The following is a 20,802-nucleotide window of genomic DNA, read 5'->3' on the forward strand; positions in this document are numbered from 1 at the left end:
GGAGATTCTGTGCAGCAGTTGAGACTCCAGGGGTGTGTGTTGCCTCCCTGCTGCCAGGGTCCAGAATGTCTTGGAATAGCTGCATGATATTCTCAAGGGGGGGGGGGGGGGGGGGGGAACAATTATAGAGAGTTGGATAAAAGATTAAAAAAGGAGGACCTCCAGTGTAAGAAAATGACTGCAGATGCTGGTACAAATCGAAGGTATTTATTCACAAAATGCTGGAGTAACTCAGCAGGTCAGGCAGCATCTCAGGAGAGAAGGAATGGGTGATGTTTCGGGTCGAGACTCTTCTTCAGATCTCTGGGTTACTTCCAAGTGCCACGTGATAGTGAGGTAGTAACAAGAAGATAGGGCAGATGAATATGTGGCTGAGGATTCAGATTTTTGGACCATTAAGATTTCTTCTGGGGCAGAGGTAACCTGTACAAGAGGGACAGGTTGCACCTGAACTGGAGGGGCACCAATACCCTGGCAGACAGGTTTGCTTGTGCCACACTGGTGGGTTTAAATTAGATTGGCAGGGGGGTGAGATCCTATTCAGGACCAAGGCAGGTGGGAGACTGGAGATCAGTATGGATGGTGATGAAAGAAAGTTTAGTGGACAGAATACGCAAGAGAATGACAAGGGATCACTGTTTGTTTGAACTGCACTTATTTTAATGCGAGAGGCCTGATGGGTAAGGCTGATAAAAACAGGGCATGGATAGGTATGCATGACTGGGGCGATGAAGCCATTATAGAAACTGATTAGAGAGGGACAGGACTGGCAACTTAATGTTCCAGGGTACAGATACGACTGGAGAGATAGAGGTGGGGGTAAAAGAGGAGGCGTTGCTTGATTAAAGAAGTTGTCATGGCAGTGGTCAGAGATGACACAACTGATGGTTTGTCCAGTGAGGCTATATGGGTGGAGCTGAGATAAGAAAGGGATGATCACTCCTTGTTGGGAGTGTACTGCAAGCACCAAATGGTCAACGGGAATTAGAAGATCAAATCCTTTCTCTGTTCGTTTACTTATTTATCTATTTATTCACTTCCCTATGTTCTTTAAAATCCCTGTAAAGCGTCTTTGAGTGTATGAAAAGCGCTATATAAATGTAATGCATTATTATTATTATTATTAAATATACCAAGAGATTGTAGTCAGCCACAGGACTAATACGGTTGTCATAGTAGAGGATTTTAGCTTTCCCAAAATTGACTGAAACTGTCAGGGTGCAAAAGGTTTAGACGTGGCAGATTTTGTCAAATGTGTTCAGGAAAGTTTTCTCAGGCAATATGTAGAGGGTCCACATGGAAGAGGGCAATGCTTGATATAGTCTTAGGAAATTGAGAGGGGCAAGTGGCTGAAGTGTACGTGGATAAGCCTGTTGGGACCAACAACCACTGTTCTATTAGCTTTAAGATAGTTACGGATAAAGACAGGATGGGCCCGCGAGTTAAAATTCTAAATTTGGCCAAGTCCAACTTTGAAGGCATGAGACAGGAACTCACTCAAGTTGATTGGAGCAGGTTATTTGCATGGAAAGGAACGTACAGAAAGTAGGATGTCACTAAAAGTGTGCTGACAAGAGTTCAGGACATGCATGTTCCCGTTAGAAAGAAGGACAAGGCAGCTGGGCTTTAGGAAGCTTGGGTGACGAGAAAATTGAGGCTCTGGTCAAGAATAAAAAGGAGGCATCTAACAGGTATAGGTAGCTGGGATCAAGTATATCCCTGGAGAAGGTTTGAGAACGGAGGAGAAAATCAAAGGAGGAAATCAGGAGGGCAAAAAGGGGGCAGGAGATAACTGGCAAATAATATTAACGATAATCCCAAGACATATTGCAAGTACATTCAGGGGAAGAAGTTTTTTATTCACAAAATGCTGGAGTAACTCAGCAGGTCAGGCAGCATCTCAGGAGAGAAGGAATGGGTGACGTTTCGGGTCGAGACCCTTCTACAGACTGATGTCAGGGGGGCGGGACAAAGGAAGGATATAGGTGGAGACAGGAAGATAGAGGGAGATCTGGGAAGGAGGAGGGGAAGAGAGGGACAGAGGAACTATCTAAAGTTGGAGAAGTCGATGTTCATACCACTGGGCTGCAAGCTGCCCAGGCGAAATATGAGGTGCTGTTCCTCCAATTCCCGGTGGGCCTCACTATGGCACTGGAGGAGGCCCATGACAGAAAGGTCAGACTGGGAATGGGAGGGGGAGTTGAAGTGCTCGGCCACCGGGAGATCAGTTTGGTCAATGCGGACCGAGCGCAGGTGTTGAGCGAAGCGATCGCCGAGCCTGCGCTTGGTTTCGCCGATGTAAATAAGTTGACATCTAGAGCAGCCGATGCAATAGATGAGGTTGGAGGAGGTGGTCTCACCTGGAAAGACTGTTTGGGTCCTTGGATGGAGTTGAGGGGGGAGGTAAAGGGCAGGTGTTGCATCTCGTGCGGTTGCAGGGGAAAGTGCCCGGGGATGGGGTGGTTTGGGTAGGAAGGGACGAGTGGACCAGGGAGTTACGGAGGGAACGGTCTCTGCGGAATGCAGAGAGGGGAGGGGATGGGAAGATATGGCCAGTGGTGGGGTCCCGTTGTAGGTGACGGAAATGTTGGCGGATGATTTGTTGGATCCGCTGGCTGGTGGGAGGTGAGAACGAGGGGGATTCTGTCCTTGTTGCGAGTGGGGGGGAGGGGGAGCAAGAGCGGAGCTGCGGGATGTAGAAGAGACCCTAGTGAGACCCTCATCTATAATGGAAGAGGGGAAGCCCCGTTTCCTGAAGAATGAGGACATCTCTGACGCCCTAGTGTGAAACACCTCATCCCGGGAGCAGATGCGGCGTAGACGAAGGAATTGGGAGTAGGGGATAGACTTCTTGCAGGGGACCAGGTGGGAAGAAGTGTAGTCCAGATAGCTGTGCGAGTCAGTGGGTTTATAGTAAATGTCCGTCACTAGTCTGTCTCCTGTGATGGAGATGGTGAGGTCCAGAAACGGGAGGGCGATGTCGGAGATAGTCAGGGGAAGAAGGGTAACCAGAGGGAGAATAGGGCCCCTCACGAGTCAAAGCAGTCAACTCTGTGTGGAGCCAGAAGAGCTGGGCAAGGTCAATAGACAATAGACAATAGACAATAGACAATAGGTGCAGGAGTAGGCCATTCAGCCCTTCGAGCCAGCACCGCCATTCAATGCGATCATGGCTGATCACTCTCAATCAGTACCCCGTTCCTGCCTTCTCCCCATACCCCCTCACTCCGCTATCCTTAAGAGCTCTATCCAGCTCTCTCTTGAAAGCATCCAACGAACTGGCCTCCACTGCCTTCTGAGGCAGAGAATTCCACACCTTCACCACCCTCTGACTGAAAAAGTTCTTCCTCATCTCCGTTCTAAATGGCCTACCCCTTATTCTCAAACTGTGGCCCCTTGTTCTGGACCAACATTGGGAACATGTTATCTGCCTCTAATGTGTCCAATCCCCTAATTATCTTATATGTTTCAATAAGATCCCCCCTCCTGAGTATTTCTCCTTTGATTTTAATGTGGAGAAAGACACGAGGACCGGGATAGCTGAGGAAGTCAATGGAAGTGTCTTGAGGGCAGTCAGTATTATGTTCAAGGGGGTGCTAAGGTCCTAACGCATATGAAGGTAGACAAGTCTCCCGGGCCTGGCCACATACATCAGAGGACACTTTTGCAAGCTTGAGAAGAAATTGTACATGGGAGGTCATGTCACACAAATCTGATTTGGGAGAAAACCAGAGCACCCATAGGAAACCCACAGGGAGAATGTGCAAACACCATAGACAGAATCAAACCTGTGTCAGTATGGAACCTAGGTCTCTGATGCTGTGAGGCAGCAGCGCTACCAGCTATGACACTCTCCCCTTCCTGTCAAAACATCTGCTTTACTCGCCATACTCCTTGTGTTGAAATAAACACACTTCAGCCCGTCAGTTTTGCCATATTCCTCAACCTCTCCCTGACTATCCTTCATTTGTGAATTCCTAGTTATAATCCAGGATGGGGAGGAATCTGCCTACAGATGGGAAGTGACACAGCTGGCATCCTGGTGCCATCGCAACAACCTGGAGCTCAATGCTCTCAAGACAGTGGAACTAATTGTAGACTTTCGAAGAGCTCCCCTCCCCTCCCCCCACTCACCATCAACAACACCACAGTCACATGTGTGGAGTCATTTAAGTTCCTTGGAAACATCATCTCCGGGGACCTTAAATGGGGGGCCACCATCGACTCCACAGTCCCAACAGTAGACTCCACAGTCCCAACAGTCCCAAAAAGGCCCAACAGAGGATGTACTTCCTGCAGCCACTGAGGAAACACAATCTGCCACAGGCAATGATGGTCCAATTCTATACTGCTATCATTCAGTCCGTCCTCACCTTCTCCAACATCGTCTGGTTTGGCTCAGCCACCAAGCACGACATCCGGAGGCTGCAATGGATCGTTCGATCAGCTGAGAAGGTTGTTGGCTGCAACCTCCCCCCATTGACGAACTGTACACTGCAAGGGTCAGGAAGCGAGCGGGCAAGATCATCTCTGACCCCTCTCACCCTGGCCACAAAATCTTTGAAGCACTTCCCTCTGGAAGGCAACTCCGGACTGTCAAAGCAGGCACAGCCAGACATAAAAACAGCTTTTTTTTTCCACGAGTAGTAGTTCTGCTCAATAACCAAAGTCTGTAGTCTCTTTTTTGCTCTGGTTTATTTTCACCCACATGTTTAGACCGTAATGGAGTATCCTTATTGTTTTGTGTGTTTATGCTTTATTCTTAATTGTTAACTGTATGTTTGTGTTGTCATTTGTGAGCGGAGCACCAAGGCACATTCCTTGTACATGCACATATTTGGCCAATAAACATATTCATTCATTCATAACCTCCACCTTCCCATCAGTCCTTCCGTTTGCTGACCTTCTGCTCTGGTCCCCAATCCCCTGCCACTGCAGTTCCAACCCCCCTGAGAAGCACTAGAAAATATCCCTGCAGGGTATTGGTTCCCCTCCAGTTTTGGTGTAACCTGCCCCTCTCGTGCAGGTCGCTTCTGCCCAGAAGAGATCCCAACGGTCCAAAATTCTGCATTGCTGCCTCCTTCACCGACTCCTCAGCCATGCATTTATCCATCCTATCCTCCTACCCTCACTAACACCTCATTTATCCAGTTTTAAAAGCCCCCTTGGAACTTCAACTACTTCTTAAGTAGTCTAGGTTTAATGGTGCTTTATTGCCACCGTTGCGCAGTGCAAATGCAGAATGAAATCCCTTTCTTACAAACAGTCCAGTAAAGTATCGCTTTACCATCTCCAATTAGCAACTGTACAGAAATAGTCTACTGATCCCACATGCAAGAGGCGCCATCTTTTTCCAAGTCCAGTCCACGTTCCAGTTGTTTTGAGCAGTGCACAACTCAGACACACCTCAGGCTGCTGCAAGCCTCCAGCCATCACCTTCCTTGGTCAACCAGCAACCGACATTCTCCCCTCATCCATCCACCTCCTGCAGCCAATCTCAAAGGCACGGTAGGCCTGACCCCGGTTCCCTCTCCACTATTACTGGCCTCACTCCTTTCCAGTCATGTCCATTGCCGTCGCCACCCTCATGGTCTCTGGTTTTCGGGGGATGAGCAGTTGCAGTTCGGCAGGCTGCGGCTCACTGTGTCCTCCGAGTATGCCTTAGCCGCTATCCCCTGCAGGCTACGGTATGCCGGCTCTTACGTTCGGCCGCTGACTGCGTCGGCTGTTGTGCTTACCCATCGGTCACACAGGGTCGGTGGTTTCCCCTGTGGGCTGCGGAGCCCCTGGGAGACCAACCGCTTGTAACACCCCCGGGAGCCAGGCTTAGAGCCAGAGGCTAACCTCTTTGTGGTCCTTCTATCTTTAAACAATTTGAGATAGACAATAGACAATAGGTGCAGGAGTAGGCCATTCAGCACTTCGAGCCAGCACCGCCATTCAATGCGATCATGGCTGATCACTCTCAATCAGTACCCCGTTCCTGCCTTCTCCCCATACCCCCTCACTCCGCTATCCTTAAGAGCTCTATCCAGCTCTCTTGAAAGCATCCAACGAACTGGCCTCCACTGCCTTCTGAGGCAGAGAATTCCGCACCTTCACCACTCTCTGACTGAAAAAGTTCTTCCTCATCTCAGTTCTAAATGGCCTACTCCTTATTCTTAAACTGTGGCCCCTTGTTCTGGACTCCCCCAACATTGGGAACATGTTTCCTGCCTCTAATGTGTCCAATCCCCTAATTATCTTATATGTTTCAATAAGATCCCCCCCTCATCCTTCTAAATTCCAGTGTATACAAGCCTAATTGCTCCAGCCTTTCAACATACGACAGTCCCGCCATTCCGGGAATTAACCTAGTGAACCTGCGCTGCACGCCCTCAATAGCAAGAATATCCTTCCTCAAATTTGGAGACCAAAACTGCACACAATACTCCAGGTGCGGTCTCACCAGGGCCCGGTACAACTGTAGAAGGACCTCTTTGCTCCTATACATAGATGCGCTATGCTCGGAATAACATAAATGAACATAACATGTAGGTCATACACCCTACCAATGAAGGTTGAATTGTTAACTACCTCTACAGCTTAAAATACTTTTAAAGAAACATAGAAAATAGGTGCAGGAGTAGGCCCTTCGAGCCTGCACCGCCATTCAATATGATCATGGCTGATCATCCAGCTCAGTAGCCTGTACCTGCCTTCTCTCCATACCCCCTGATCCCTTTAGCAAAAAGGACCACATCTAACTCCCTCTTAAATATAGCCAATGAACTGGCCTCAACTACCTTCTGTGGCAGAGAATACCACAGACTCACCACTCTCTGTGTGAAGAAATGTTTTCTCATCTCGGTCCTAAAAGACTTCCCCCTTATTCTTAAGCTGTGACCCCTGGTTCTGGACTCCCCCAACATCGGGAACAATCTTCCCGCATCTAGCCTCTCCAACCCCTTAAGAATTTTATATGTTTCTATAAGATCCCCCCTCAGTCTTCTAAATTCCAGCGAGTACAAGCCCAGTCTATCCAGTCTTTCCTCATATGAAAGTCCCGCCATCCCAGGGATCAATCTGGTGAACCTTCTCTGTACTCCCTCTAAGGCAAGAACGTCTTTCCTCAGGTTAGGAGACCAAAACTGCACACAATACTCCAGGTGCGGTCTCACCAAGGCCCTGTACAACTGCAGCAGAACCTCCCTGCTCCTAAACTCAAATCCTCTTGCTATGAATGCCAACATACCATTCGCTTTCTTCACTGCCTGCTGCACCTGCATGCTTGCTTTCAATGACTGGTGCACCATGACACCCAGGTCACGTTGCATCTCCCCTTCTCCCAATCGGTCACCATTCAGGTAATACTCTGCTTTCCTGTTGTTGCCGCCAAAGTGGATAACCTCACATTTATCCACATTATATTGCATCGGCCATGCATTTGCCCACTCGCCTAATCTATCCAAGTCACTCTGCAGCCTCCTAGCATCCTCCTCGCAGCTAACACAGCCACCCAGCTTCGTGTCATCCGCAAACTTAGAGATGTTGCATTCAATTCCCTCGTCCAAATCATTAATATACACTGTAAATAACTGGGGTCCCAGCACTGAGCCTTGCGGTACCCCACTAGGCACCGCCTGCCATTCCGAAAAGGACCCGTTTATTCCTACTCTTTGCTTCCTGTCCGCCAACCAATTTTCTATCCACCTCAACACTGAACCCTCAATACCGTGTGCTTTAAGTTTGTACACCAATCTCCTATGTGGGACCTTGTCGAAGGCCTTCTGAAAGTCCAGATATAACACATCGACTGGTTCTCCCTTATCCACTCTACTAGTTACATCCTCAAAAAATTCTATAAGATTCGTCAGACATGGTTTGCCTTTGGTAAATCCATGCTGACTTTGTCCGATGATTTCACCACTTTCCAAATGTGATGCTATCACATCTTTAATAACTGACTCTAGCATTTTCCCCACTACCGATGTTAGGCTAACTGGTCTATAATTCCCCGTTTTCTCTCTCCCTCCCTTTTTAAAAAGTGGGGTTACATTAGCTACCCTCCAGTCCTCAGGAACTACTCCAGAATCTAAAGCGTTTTGAAAAATTATCACTAATGCATCCACTATTTCTGAGGCTACTTCCTTAAGCACTCTGTGATGCAGCCTATCTGGCCCTGGGGATTTATCTGCCTTTAATCCATTTAATTTACCTAACACCACTTCCCGACTAACCTGGATTTCCCTCAGTTCCTCCATCTCATTAGACCTCCGGTCCCCCGCTATTTCCGGCAGACGGTTTATGTCTTCCTTAGTGAAGACAGAACCAAAGTATTTGTTCAATTGGTCTGCCATCTCCTTGTTCCCTATGATCAATTCACCTGTTTCCAACCGCAAGGGACCTACATTTGTCTTAACTAATCTTTTTCTCTTGACATATCTATAAAAGCTTTTGCAGTCAGTTTTTATGTTCCTTGCCAGTTTTCCCTCATAATCTATTTTCCCTTTCCTAATTAAGCCCTTTGTCCTCCTCTGCTGGACTCTGAATTTCTCCCAGTCCTCTGGTATGCTACTTTTTCTGGCTAATCTGTATGCTTCATCTTTTGTTTTAATACTATCCTTGATTTCCCTTGTTAGCCACGGATGCACTACCTTTCCTGGTTTGTTCTTTTGCCAAACTGGGATGAACACTTGTTGTAGTTCATCCATGCGACCTTTAAATACCTTCCATTGCATGTCCACCGTCAACCCTTTCAGCATCAATCGCCAGTCTATCTTGGACAATTCACGCCTCATACCCTCAAAGTTACCTTTCTTTAAGTTCAGAACAATTGTTTCCGTATTGACTTTGTCACTCTCCATCCTAATGAAGAACTTTACCATATTATGATCACTCTTGCCCAAGGGGCCTCGCACAACAAGACTGCTAACTAACCCTTCCTCATTACTCAATATCCAGTCTAGAATGGCCTGTTCTCTCGTTGGTTCCTCGACATGTTGGTTTAGAAAACCATCTCTCAAACATTCCAAGAAATCCTCTTCCTCAGCACCCCTGCCAGTTTGGTTCACCCAATCTATATGTAGATTGAAGTCACCCATTATAACTGCTGCACCTTTAGTGCACGCATTTCTAATTTCCTGCTTGATGCCATCCCCAACCTCACTACTGCTGTTAGGTGGCCTGTACACAACTCCCACTAGTGTTTTCTGCCCCTTAGTGTTTCGTAGCTCTACCCATATCGATTCCACTTCCTCCAAGCTAATGTCCTTCCTTTCCACTGCTTTAATCTCCTCTCTAACCAGTAACGCTACCCCACCTCCTTTTCCTTTCTGTCTATCCCGCCTGAATATAGAATATCCCTGGATGTTGAGCTCCCAGCCTTGGTCACCCTGGAGCCATGTCTCCGTAATCCCAACTATATTACTACTTTCCAGTTCCAATGGAGGGATCTTGACATGAAACGTCGACTCTGTTTCTTTCCCCACTGATGATGCATGACGTGCTGGGTGCCCAGCATTTTTATTTGAATTTCTAGAATTAGCAATTGTTTTTACTCAACATAATTAAAACATCAATCTATAGTTTTGATCATCACGTTACAGGAAGTATGTGATAGCACAAGAGAGAGCACAGGACGTAGATTTAAGAGGATATTGCTAGAAATTTTGGATTATAGTTACAAGGAGAAATATTCAAGCTTTCATATGCAAACATATAGACAATTGGTGCAGGAGAAGGCCATTCAGCCCTTCGAGCCAGCACCACCATTCAATGTGATCATGGCTGATCATTCCTAATCAGTACCCCGTGCCTGCCTTCTCCCCATACCCCCTGACTCCGCTATCCTTAAGAGCTCTATCTAGCTCTCTCTTGAAAGCACTCAGAGAATTGGCCTCCACCACCTTCTGAGGCAGAGAATTCCACAGATTTACAACTCTCTGACTGAAAAAATTTTCCTCATCTCTGTTCTAGATGGCCTAAATATATGACAAAATAAAAGGTAAAAACAAGATTAGGCCAAACTGCGCTGCGAGCCTTACAATTAACCTGCCTCTGAGAACAGTTTGTTTGGTGTCACTATTGGCTTTCTGTCTGATAACTAATTATCAATCCACGTCACTATTTAACACCAACGTCCAGGTGCTGCAATCTTGTGAACCAACCTCCTGTGTGGTACTTTTCAGGAAGCCTTTTCTAAATCCAAATGCACCACTTCCATTGGTTCCCTTTATCTTTATAGGGCAGTTCAGTGGCGCATCTGGTACACCAGCTGCCTCACAGCGCCAGGTTCGATCCTGACCTTGAGTGCTGTCTGTGTGGAGTTTGGACATTTTCCCCTGTGACGGTGTGGGCTCCCTCCAACATCCCAAAGGTGTGTAGGTTAATTAGCCTTTGAAAATTGTCCCTATAATGTCAGGAGTGGATGAGAAAGTGGGATAACATAGAACTAATGTGAATGGGTGATCGATGGTCGGCATGGACAAGGTTGACATGCTTCCATGCTGAATCTCTAAATTAAACTAAATAAACTAGTGTTCTACTGGTCACATCTACAAAGAACTCCAGTAAATTAATCAAACACGATGTTCCTTTCTTAAATCCATCTGACTGCTCAATTATATTATTCTTTTATAGGTATTATATTATTACATCCTTCAGCAAAGAATCAGGCATTTTCTTTAACATTGAATTTAGGCTAACAAGTCATACAGTCTCTTGATTTCTCTCTCTTTCTCAATCAATGAATACATATATGTTTATATTACATAGACATGAAAGAAAATATATCATCAGCAGCTTTTGCACAACTTCTTTAAGTACTACCTGTTTCCTGATCACCATCATACCTTTCAATGTACTCTTTCCCAATCAACCACAGGCAATTCTTCTATACCTTTCTTTAGATTTAAGGTCCTGAAATGAGTCCATCTAAATGAAATGAAGGACTGAGCCAAGAAATGGCAATCGGAATTTAACTCTGATAAGTGTGATGTGTTGAATTTTGCAAAGTTAAACTAGCGCAGGTCTTATACAGTAAGTGGTAGATAAAATGTTGTAGAACATAGATATCTGGGGATGCAGATGCATTGTTTTCTGAAAAACAAGGTGAAGGGGATGTTTGGCACATTTGCCTTCATCAAACAGAGTACCGAGCTTAGGTATCACAAAATGCTGGAGTAACTCAGCGGGTCAGGCAATATCTCTGGAGAGAAGGAATGGGTGACCCTTCTTCAGACTGACACCGAGTTTAGGAGTTAGGATATCACATTACAATGGCATAAATTGTTGGTAAGACCACAGTTGCTGCAGTACTGTCTGCCATTCTGGTCACCCAACTTTTGGGAGGATGCAGAGAAGGTTCACAAGGATGTCACAGGGACAGAATGTCTTGAGTTATAAACGTCAGGTTGGACAGGCTGGGCCTGTTTTCACTGAAGCATAGGAAGTTGGGGGGTGACCTTATTGTCGTATACAAAATCACGAGGGGCATAAAGTGAATGCTCACAGGCTTTTTTCAAGTAGAGGATTCTAAAACTAAAAATCACAAGCCTTCTACGTGCAATATTTTTTCTTCATCTCAGTCATAAATTCGTAATTGGGCTATCGCACTTTTGATGGTGGTAGGAATTTGTCAAGATTATCTACACTCAACTGTAGCGTGACAGATTCATGCACAACTTGCTCCCTCTCTTCCTTGGACTTGGCTGTCAACACAACAGGCCTGTAACTTTAGGGACATTCAGTGCCCACCCGGCTGTGTTTCCTGGCGATCATCTCGCTCTCCCACAACCAGGCCCTTCCTACTGATGTACAAGGAGGAACTGCAGATACTGATTTAAAGCGAAGACACAAAAGCTGGAGTAACTCCTTCCTGCTGATGCCGAGCGTGGCCCCGGGTGCGGTGCGGAGCCCGTCCTCAGGCCTCATTCATTCAATGACTCAGGTTTTGGATCCCAAGTAACCACGAACTGGTGCGCGAATATTTTAACGCCGCTAAACGAGGCAAAGCCGGGAGGGGGTGGTTGGGTGGACGGACAGCGTTCTCCCGTTGGCATTAAAAGTGGCAGAGAGACCCGAAACCGACCATTGTATTGGGGACGCGGGCGAGGAGGCGGCGGCGGCGGCTTTCGAGGTGCTTTACTCACCGGCCGAGGTGATCATGTCGAGACCGTTCAGTGTCCACGCAGTGGCGTGGCTCGGTGTGTCGGCCGCTCGCTCGCTCGCTCGGTGCCGCCGGTCGCTCGGTCGGTGTGTCGGCCGGTACTGCTCGGTGCCGCCGGTGGCCGCTCGGTCGGTCTTGGTGACCGCTCGGTGTGTCGGCCGCTCGCTCGCTCGGTGCCGCCGGTCGCTCGGTCGGTGTATCGGCCCGTACTGCTCGGTGCCGCCGGTGGCCGCTCGGTCGGTGTTGGTGACCGCTCGGTGTGTCGGCCGGCCGCTCGCTCGGTGCTGCCGCTCTGACTCAAGGGTTTTCACACAAACCGTCCACACTCACCTCAGGAACCTCCCACCTCATGGCGTCCTCCGCTCCCGCCTGCCTTCATCTACATAAATCACTTCAACAGTAACCAAAAAAAACAGCCCCTTGCGTTTGATTGAAACAGATCATAATTATTACAAATATCTACTTCACGGAGTGGTGGGAGTACTTTCACAGGTCTTTCACTTGTGCCAGGCAACGGTTAGGCAGCCGCATGGCGGCCGTTGGTGAAGCGCGTTCATGGGCGAGGAGAGGCGGTGACATCCTGCACAAACAAAGGCAAAATAAGGCAAAGATGCACTTTATAATTAACTGTACATTTTATCACAACCATGACGCTTCAAACAATGCTAAATTGGACTGAGATTTGTGGAACGGCGGACAGGCTCGAGTGTTTGGATGAATATAAAATAGGAACCATGTTTAACGAGGACACAACAAACTTGGAAAGTGGAGCAAAACACAACGTGCTGGAGGAACTTAGCGGCACTCATGTACTACTGACTCACCTGACTGCTGACTCCCACAGCTATTATTCGACACAACACCTGCTTCCTGCAAAGACTCTATCCCCTGCTCCCAATTCCTGCGTCGACACCGCATCTGTGCCCAAGATGAGGTGTTTCATACAAGTGGGGTTCCCCTCTCCCAACAGAGATGAGGCCCTCACTCGTGTCTCCTCGGTACCCCACAGCTCCGCCCTTGCTCCCGCTCCCCCCAGTTGCAACAGGGAGAGAGTCGCCTTGTCCTAGGGACTAGTGGAATCAAGGGATATGGGGAGAAGGCAGGCAGTATTGATTGGGGATAATCAGCCATGATCGCAATGAATGGCGGTGCTGGCTCGAAGGGCCGAATGGCCTCCTGCACCTATTTTCTATGTTTCTATTACCCCATCAGCTGCCGCATACAGCACATAATCCTCCAACATTTTCGCCACCTCCAATGGGATCCCACCACTAGCCACATCTTCCTATCTCCCCCCCCTCCTTCCGCAAAAAACGTTACTCTGCAACTCTGATTAACTCATCCCTTCCCACTCAAACCACCACCTCCCCAGGTACTTTCCCCTGCAACACCTGTCCCAAGATCTCGTTCCAAGGACCCCGACAGTTAGGTGAAGTAGGTGTTCACTTCCACCTCCTCCAACCTCTTCTACTGTATCCGCTGTTCCAGGTGTGGACTATATATCGACGAGACCAAGTACAGATTCGGCGATCATGTTACTGAACACCTTCGCTCAGTCCACCTAGGCCTATGCGATCTCCTGGTTGCTAAACACTTTAAATACCCCCTCCCATTCCAATACTGACCTTGTGTAGGAAAGAACTGCAGATGCTGGTTTAAATCGAAGATAGACACAAAATGCTGGAGTAACTCAGCGGGACAGGCAGCATCACTGAAGAGAAATGGGTGACGTTTCGGGTTGAAACCCTTCAGAATGATGTCAGGGGAGTGGGAGGCCAAACGCAAATTGGAGGAACAGCACCTCATATTTCGCTTGGGCAGCTTACAACCCAATGGAATGAACATTGATTTCTCTAACTTCAAGTAACCCTTGCTTTCCCTCTCCATTTCTCCCTCTCTCTAATTCTCCAACTAGTTTCACTGCCCTCCTGATTAATTTACTGATTGTATGCCTTGCAGTTATTCTAATTTATGTTTCCTTGATCAGCATCTGGTTTGATGTGTCGTTTTCACACCTTATATTCTCTTTGTACCTTTCCATATCACCAGTTTCCCTCTCCCAGAACTCAGTCTGAAGAAGGGTCTTGACCCGAAACGTCACCCATACCTTCTGAGTTACTCCAGCATTTTGTGTCTATCTCAAGTATAATGTATTGGTTCCTGTGAATAAAGAACAACAGCAAATTTTGCAAGTCTAAAGTATATTTAGAAAAGGCGATATTTATAGATATATAAACATAGCACAAAAAGTAAGGAAATTTGTGTTTGGTAGATTATTTCTTTGTTGTAACAATGCTTCTTGGCAATAAATCTTATACCGTTGGAAAGCCTGTTTATTTCCCTTTTAAATGGTGCCACATTTGTAAGGAACATGCATTTGTGGGATGAGCAGCAGAGCTGAGTATATGGGTTGCGCCCATGAAAAATTTCCCAAATCTTCTCTGCCAATGCCAAACAACTTATTCTGCTGTTGCTATTGACTCTTGTTTTGAGCTTCTGGTACCCCCAGGTGCTGACAATCAGGTGCCTGATTGGCACCTGATTGGCAGCATCTGTGAGCATGGGCCTTGCTACAGTGGTCAGTAGGTGTCTGCTCCAAGAATCGGCATGCCACGTTTGATTGATGTGGATAGGGCCCGTGCGATTGGGCAACTTCAAGCTGGTGTCCCGCAAAACCAAGTTTGCTGCATTATTTGGAGTGAGCACTAGTACCATCTCCAAAGTGAAGGCCAAGTTCCATATAACGGGGGATGTCAGAGACAGGCCGCGAAGTGGGCGTCCCAAGAAGACGACACCCGAAGAAGACCGTTCCTCACCCTGTCAGCACTTAGGAACCGTAGGCTGTCTTCTACAGAATTGCAGTCAAGGTTTGCAGGACGATATGGCCGACGGCTCTCTGCCCAGACAATTGGGAACAGACTGCACGCAGCCGATCTCCGGTATCATAGGGCTGCCAGGAGGCCTGCCATGACTGCCCTTCACCGTCAGGCCCGTTTGCGTTGGTGTCGGCAACACGTGCACTGGAACCTGAACATGTGGAGGAACGTTATGTTCAGCGATGAGTCCAGATTCTGCCTACGGCAGTTGGATCATAGGGTCAAAGTGTGGAAAAGACGCGGAGAACGCTATGCTGATTGCTGCACCGATAGAGTAACATCTTTTGGTGGAGGCAGTGTGATGGTGTGGGGCGGCATCTCCCTCACTGGAAAAATGAGCCTTGTCATCATTGGAGGCAATCTCAATGCAGAGAGATATCGAGATGAGATTCTGCAACCAGTGGCAATCCCATATCTCCAGTCTGGGACCGAACTCTATCCTCCAAGATGACAATGCTCGCCCTCACAGAGCAGGGTTTCTCAGAGACTACCTCCAGAATTTGGGAGTGGAGAGGATGGAATGGCCTGCCAGCACTCCTGACCTCAACCCCATTGAACACTTGTGGGATCAGCTTGGGCGTGCTGTTCGTTCCAGAGTGACCAACACAACCACGTTGGCTGACTTGCGACATATGCTGGTTGAAGAATGGGATGCCATCCCACAACAGTGTGTGACCAGGCTGGTGACCAGCATGAGGAGGAGGTGCCAGGCTGTTGTGGCTGTGTATGGTTCTTCCACACGCTACTGAGGCTCCTGTTTATTAAATGAATAAATTGTTAAATTGCCAATATGTTTTGTTTCTTCAGACTTCAATCATCCAATCCACCAAACAACACCGAACAAGAGTCAATGGCAGAATAAGCTGTTTGGCATTGGCAGAGAAGATTTGGCAGATTTTTCATGGGCGCAACCCACATACTCAGCTCTGCTGCTCATCCCACAAATGCATGTTCCTTACAAATGTGGCACCATTTAAAAGGGAAATAAACAGGCTTTCCAACGGTATAAGATTTATTGCCAAGAAGCATTGTTACAACAAAGAAATAATCTACCAAACACAAATTTCCTTACTTTTTGTGCTATGTTTATGTTTTTTTTATTCTTCTTGGATCAGAACTGAACATGAATAAGCATAAGAATTTTCAGCATGAGAAAATGTTATATTAAATCGTAATAAATGCAAATATGAATATAAAGATTATGGAACTTAAATCTAAACAGCTTTCTCTCTTCATGGATACATCTGGTTGAATATTTTCAGCGTTTTCTATCTATTTTTTAAACATCCATTCGTGCTAACAGGAAATAACACAAAATTATCAGAACTAATGATATACTCCATTGACTTACATTTTTTATCTTTATTGTATTGCACATAATGAAGTATATTAGATACAGGGATGCAGTAACCCCTACATAAACAGAATGTATTTTAAAAATCTTCTTAATGCTTTTAGATTTATGTATTGTCCCGTTCTCCACCAATAAGCTCCTGTATCAAAGATTTTCCCCCAAGAATGCAATAGTGCTGGAATTCAGTTATTAATAGCAAGATTAGTTCATATTACACCACTTGATGGCGATATGTACTTGTATATCACCTTACTTAACAATTGATTAGTGCGTTGCTTCAACCCATTGAGCTGTAATAAAAGCAATAAAGTCAGAACATTTAAATAGGCCATCAGTTGTAATATTGCTAAAATGTATATAATCTATTTCTTTTGATATCTAGGCACAATTTCCACCACTTAATGATTGTGGATTTTTGTGCAATATTGTAATTACTTTTAGCATGACTTCACATGATTACTGCTTGCTCAAACACCTCTAGTTGTGAAGGCCCTCTTGCATTACAAAGAAAAAAATGACAGTACTCCTATCTTATTACGTGCCCTTTCCTGATTACATGTATACTATTGTAAGCAGTGAATGAAGTTTCCTGAGAGGAACAAGACCTTAAATTGTACAAAGCCGTCTTATTACTTAGACCAGTAATTTTATAAGTAACTTTTTTGATGGCCTCATCCTTTTTCCCTTACTATGAATTATCTTGCCAATGGTGAGTAGCCAAGAATTGATTAATTTTACCAAATTGTCAAGCAAACTGTGTTAATGCTCACATTAAGAATAATCTGAAAAGTTGAAAATATCTAACTTTTACAAACTAAACCAAAAGTGAATAGAGTGCATAAGGTGCAAAAAATTGTGCAAACTAGACTGGATGTGAATAAGGCTTCCTTCAGCATACTGTGAAATACTTAAATATCCAGCAGACCTTTTATTCTCTACTATACTTTCCCCATCGTAGGGTGGTGTGCATATGGAATGAGTTGCCAGGGGTAGTAGTTGAGCTGGTACAATAACATTTAAAAGATACTTGGACAGGTACACGGATAGGAAAAGGTTAGACGGTATGGGCCAAACACTGGCAAATGAGGTTAGCTTAGATGGGCATCTTGGCCTGCACGGACGAGTTGTGTCAAAGGGCCTGGCTGTGTGCTGTGTTCCTATTTATATTTCACTCAAGATATTCTTCAGTACTCGATGTACTCAAATTCAATTAATTCAATGTCATAGCATAAAACTTACGAATTTTGTCTTGATTCAAGGATGTAACCATATAGTTTTCATGAAATCATAAATATTGCTGAATATTATTTATATACTGATTCCATTTAGACCACTTGAAAAATATACACCTGTGGATAAAGGGGGTCATATTCTACTTTCTGAAGCAATCCTGCCACTTTGGTGAAGGTGCAAATGTTGCATTTGCTTACTTTTGAAACATTAGTACCATCTCTCGTCAAATGGCAGATTTCATTTAATGTAAGCATCACTTACAGATCTCTGTCACCTTTGCTGCTTGAGTGGCTTGATTGTAAAGTTTGAGTTATATGAGGAAGAAGCCTTTCTATTCCTCTTGTTTTCAATGCAGAACTTACCAACGTATGAAAGTATTTGAGATAGGGTAAAAGACAAACTGATCCTTCACAGCAAACAGACTGCAACTGTTCTCACTGGGGAATGATTTCATAGAGATAGAGTCAAGAGTAGACAGAAAATGCTGGAGTAACTCAATGGGATAGGCAGCATCTCTGAAGAGAAGGAATGGATTACTTTTTCGGGTCGAGACCTTTGTTCAGACTGATGTCAGGGGAGTTGGTGGAACAGAGATAAAATGTAGTCGGAGACAGTAAGACTGGTGGGAGAACTGGGAAGGGGGAGAGGATGGAGAGAGAGGGAAAGCAAGGGCTACTTGAACTTAGAGAAGACAATTTCATAGTAGTGGGATCCTGTTGGAGGTGGCGAAAATATCGGAGGATTTATGCAACAGCTGATGGGGTGGAAGGTGAGGACAAGGGGGACATCTGTCCTTGTTACTCCCCCTTCCCAATTCTCCCACCAGTCTTACTGTCTCCGACTACAGTTTATCTCTGTACCGCCCACTCCCCTGACATCAGTCTGAAGAAGGGTCTCGACCCGAAACTTCACCCATTCCTTCTCTCCAGAGATGCTGCTTGTCCCGCTGAATTACTCCAGCATTTTGTGTCTACCTTCGATTTAAACCAACATCTGCAGTTCTTTCCTATTCATAGTCAAGAGTGTTTTATTGTCATATGTCCCAGATAGAACAATGATATTCTTACTTGCAGCAGCATAACAGAATATGTAAGCATAGTACTCTGTAAACAATATAATAAATACAAAAAAAACAATATTATTCTATGTATAGAGCTTATTTGAGGTTGTATTGTTTAATGACTGTAGGGAAGTATCTGTTCCTGAACCTGGATGTTACAGTTTTCAGGCTCCTCTACCTTCCTGATGGCAGGGGTAAAATGAGTGTGTGGCCAGGGTGGTGTGGGTCAGGGTGGTGTGGGTCTCTGAATGATGCTGTCTGCCTTTTTGAGGCAGCGATTCCGGTAAATCCCTTCGATGGTGGGGAGGTCAGAGCCGGTGATGGACTGGGCAGTGTTCACAACTTTTTGGAGTCTTCTTCGTTCCTGAGCATTCAAGTTGCCGAACCAGGCCGTGATGCAACCAGTCAGTATGCTCTCTACTGTACACCTGTAGGAGTTCAAGAGAATCCTCCCTGACATACCAAATCTCCGTAATCTTCTCAGAAAGTAGAGGCGTTGATGTGATAGAGTGTTAACTTAGCCAGATCATTCCCCTCTTCCATCGATGAGGCCCTCACACCTGTATCCTTGGTGCTCCGCTCTTGCTCCCCCTCCCATTAGTTGCAACAGGTACTGTCCCCCGAGTCCTTACCTTTCACCCCATTAGCCATCATGTACAACACATAATCCTCTGACATTTTTGCCACGTCTAACAGGAGGCCACCACTAGTCACATCTTCCCATCTCCACTCCTTTCTGCCTTCCGCAGAGACCGTTCCCTCCACGACTCCCTGGGTAACTCATCCCTTCCCACCCAAACCACCCCCTACCTAGGTACCTTCCCCAACAACTGTAGGAGATCCAACATCTGTGCCTATACCTCCTCTCTCGACACTGTCCAGGGACCTAGGCAGTCCTTTCAGGTGAGGCAGAGGTTCACTTGCACCTCCTTCAACCTCATTTACTGTGTCAGTTGTTCAAAGTGTGAACTCTTATACATCGGCGAGACAAACCATTGAGTGGGCAATCATTTTGCTAAACACCTTTGCTCAGTCCACCTAGGCCTCCCTGATCTCCAGGTTGCCAAACACTTGCATTCCCCTTCCCATTCCCATGCTGACCTATCTGTCCTGGGCCTCCTCCATTTTCGGAGTGAAACCAAATGTAAATTGGAGGAAAAGCACGGCATTTTTCGCTTGGGCACCTTACAACCCAGCAGTATGAATATTGATTATTTTAACTTCACATAACCCTTGCATCCCCTCTCCATCCCTCTCCCACCCAAGTCGTTGTACTAGCTTCAAAGTCATCTTGTTAAGTCTCATTGTCTAACTCGTTTTCACCTCGGCCACAGCTAACAATGGCCTGTTCTCTCTATCGTTACTTTTTTGCATATCTTTCATTAATTTGTTCTACATCTCTATATCTCTCGTTTCCCTTTCCCCTCTCAGTCTGAAGGGTCTCGACCCGAACTGTCACATATCACTTTTTTCCAGAGATGCCTTCTGACCCGCTGTTACACCAGCTTTTTGTGTTTATCTTTGGTTTACACCAGCATTTGCAGTTCCTTCCAACACATTGATCATTATATTATGTGTCCTAGCAAAAACATTTGTGGACCATTGGATTGTAGGACAATTATCACTTAGCCAGGAAATATTCTTGCTTTTCTCTGCCTGTTTGTACAATTGCTGTACAAAACAGAATGAACCAGGAATGAAAATTAATTTCCTCTCTCCATTAGTTTGGATCACAAGGAAAACTACACTACCCGAACACAATCTGGAAATTGAATTTGAAAAAATCCTTATTTGTCCATTTTGATTTCTCACCAAATAAATCTGCAGGATCACCCTGACTCCAAACTGTGAAAAAACCAAAGATTCCAAGCCAACCATAAAAAAAAACTAGTGCACAACTATAGATAGACACAAAATGCTGGAGTAACTCAGCGGGTCAGGCAGCATCTCTGAAGAGAAGGAATAGGTGATGTTTTAGGTTGAGGCCCTTCATCAGATTGAAAGAAAGGGAAGACCTGAACAAAACAAGGCCAGCAGCAGATAATCTCAGGAAAGGTGGAGTCCATAATGGCCCATTGTTGGCTGGGGAAGATGTGTTAACAGCAGGATACAAGTATGTGAACAGTGGAAC

The 20,802-nt window shown here is 45.9% G+C and overlaps 2 protein-coding genes across 2 annotated transcripts in view; one reads left to right on the forward strand and one right to left on the reverse strand.

The window, feature by feature from the left end:
• Positions 1 to 12,562, reverse strand: part of psmd1 (proteasome 26S subunit, non-ATPase 1) — an 82,185-nt gene extending 69,623 nt beyond the window's left edge. Inside the window, exon 1 of the mRNA XM_078410236.1 lies at positions 12,132 to 12,562. Coding sequence (XP_078266362.1) covers positions 12,132 to 12,147 — 16 coding nt within the window. The 5' untranslated portion in view covers positions 12,148 to 12,562. The remainder of the gene's footprint in view (positions 1 to 12,131) is intronic.
• eif4e2 (eukaryotic translation initiation factor 4E family member 2) overlaps positions 1 to 20,802 on the forward strand; it is a 400,744-nt gene that overhangs the window by 332,100 nt on the left and 47,842 nt on the right. The window lies entirely within an intron of this gene.

Source organism: Rhinoraja longicauda, chromosome 13 (genome assembly GCF_053455715.1).
Source record: "Rhinoraja longicauda isolate Sanriku21f chromosome 13, sRhiLon1.1, whole genome shotgun sequence".
Classification (NCBI taxonomy): Eukaryota; Metazoa; Chordata; class Chondrichthyes; order Rajiformes; family Arhynchobatidae; genus Rhinoraja; species Rhinoraja longicauda.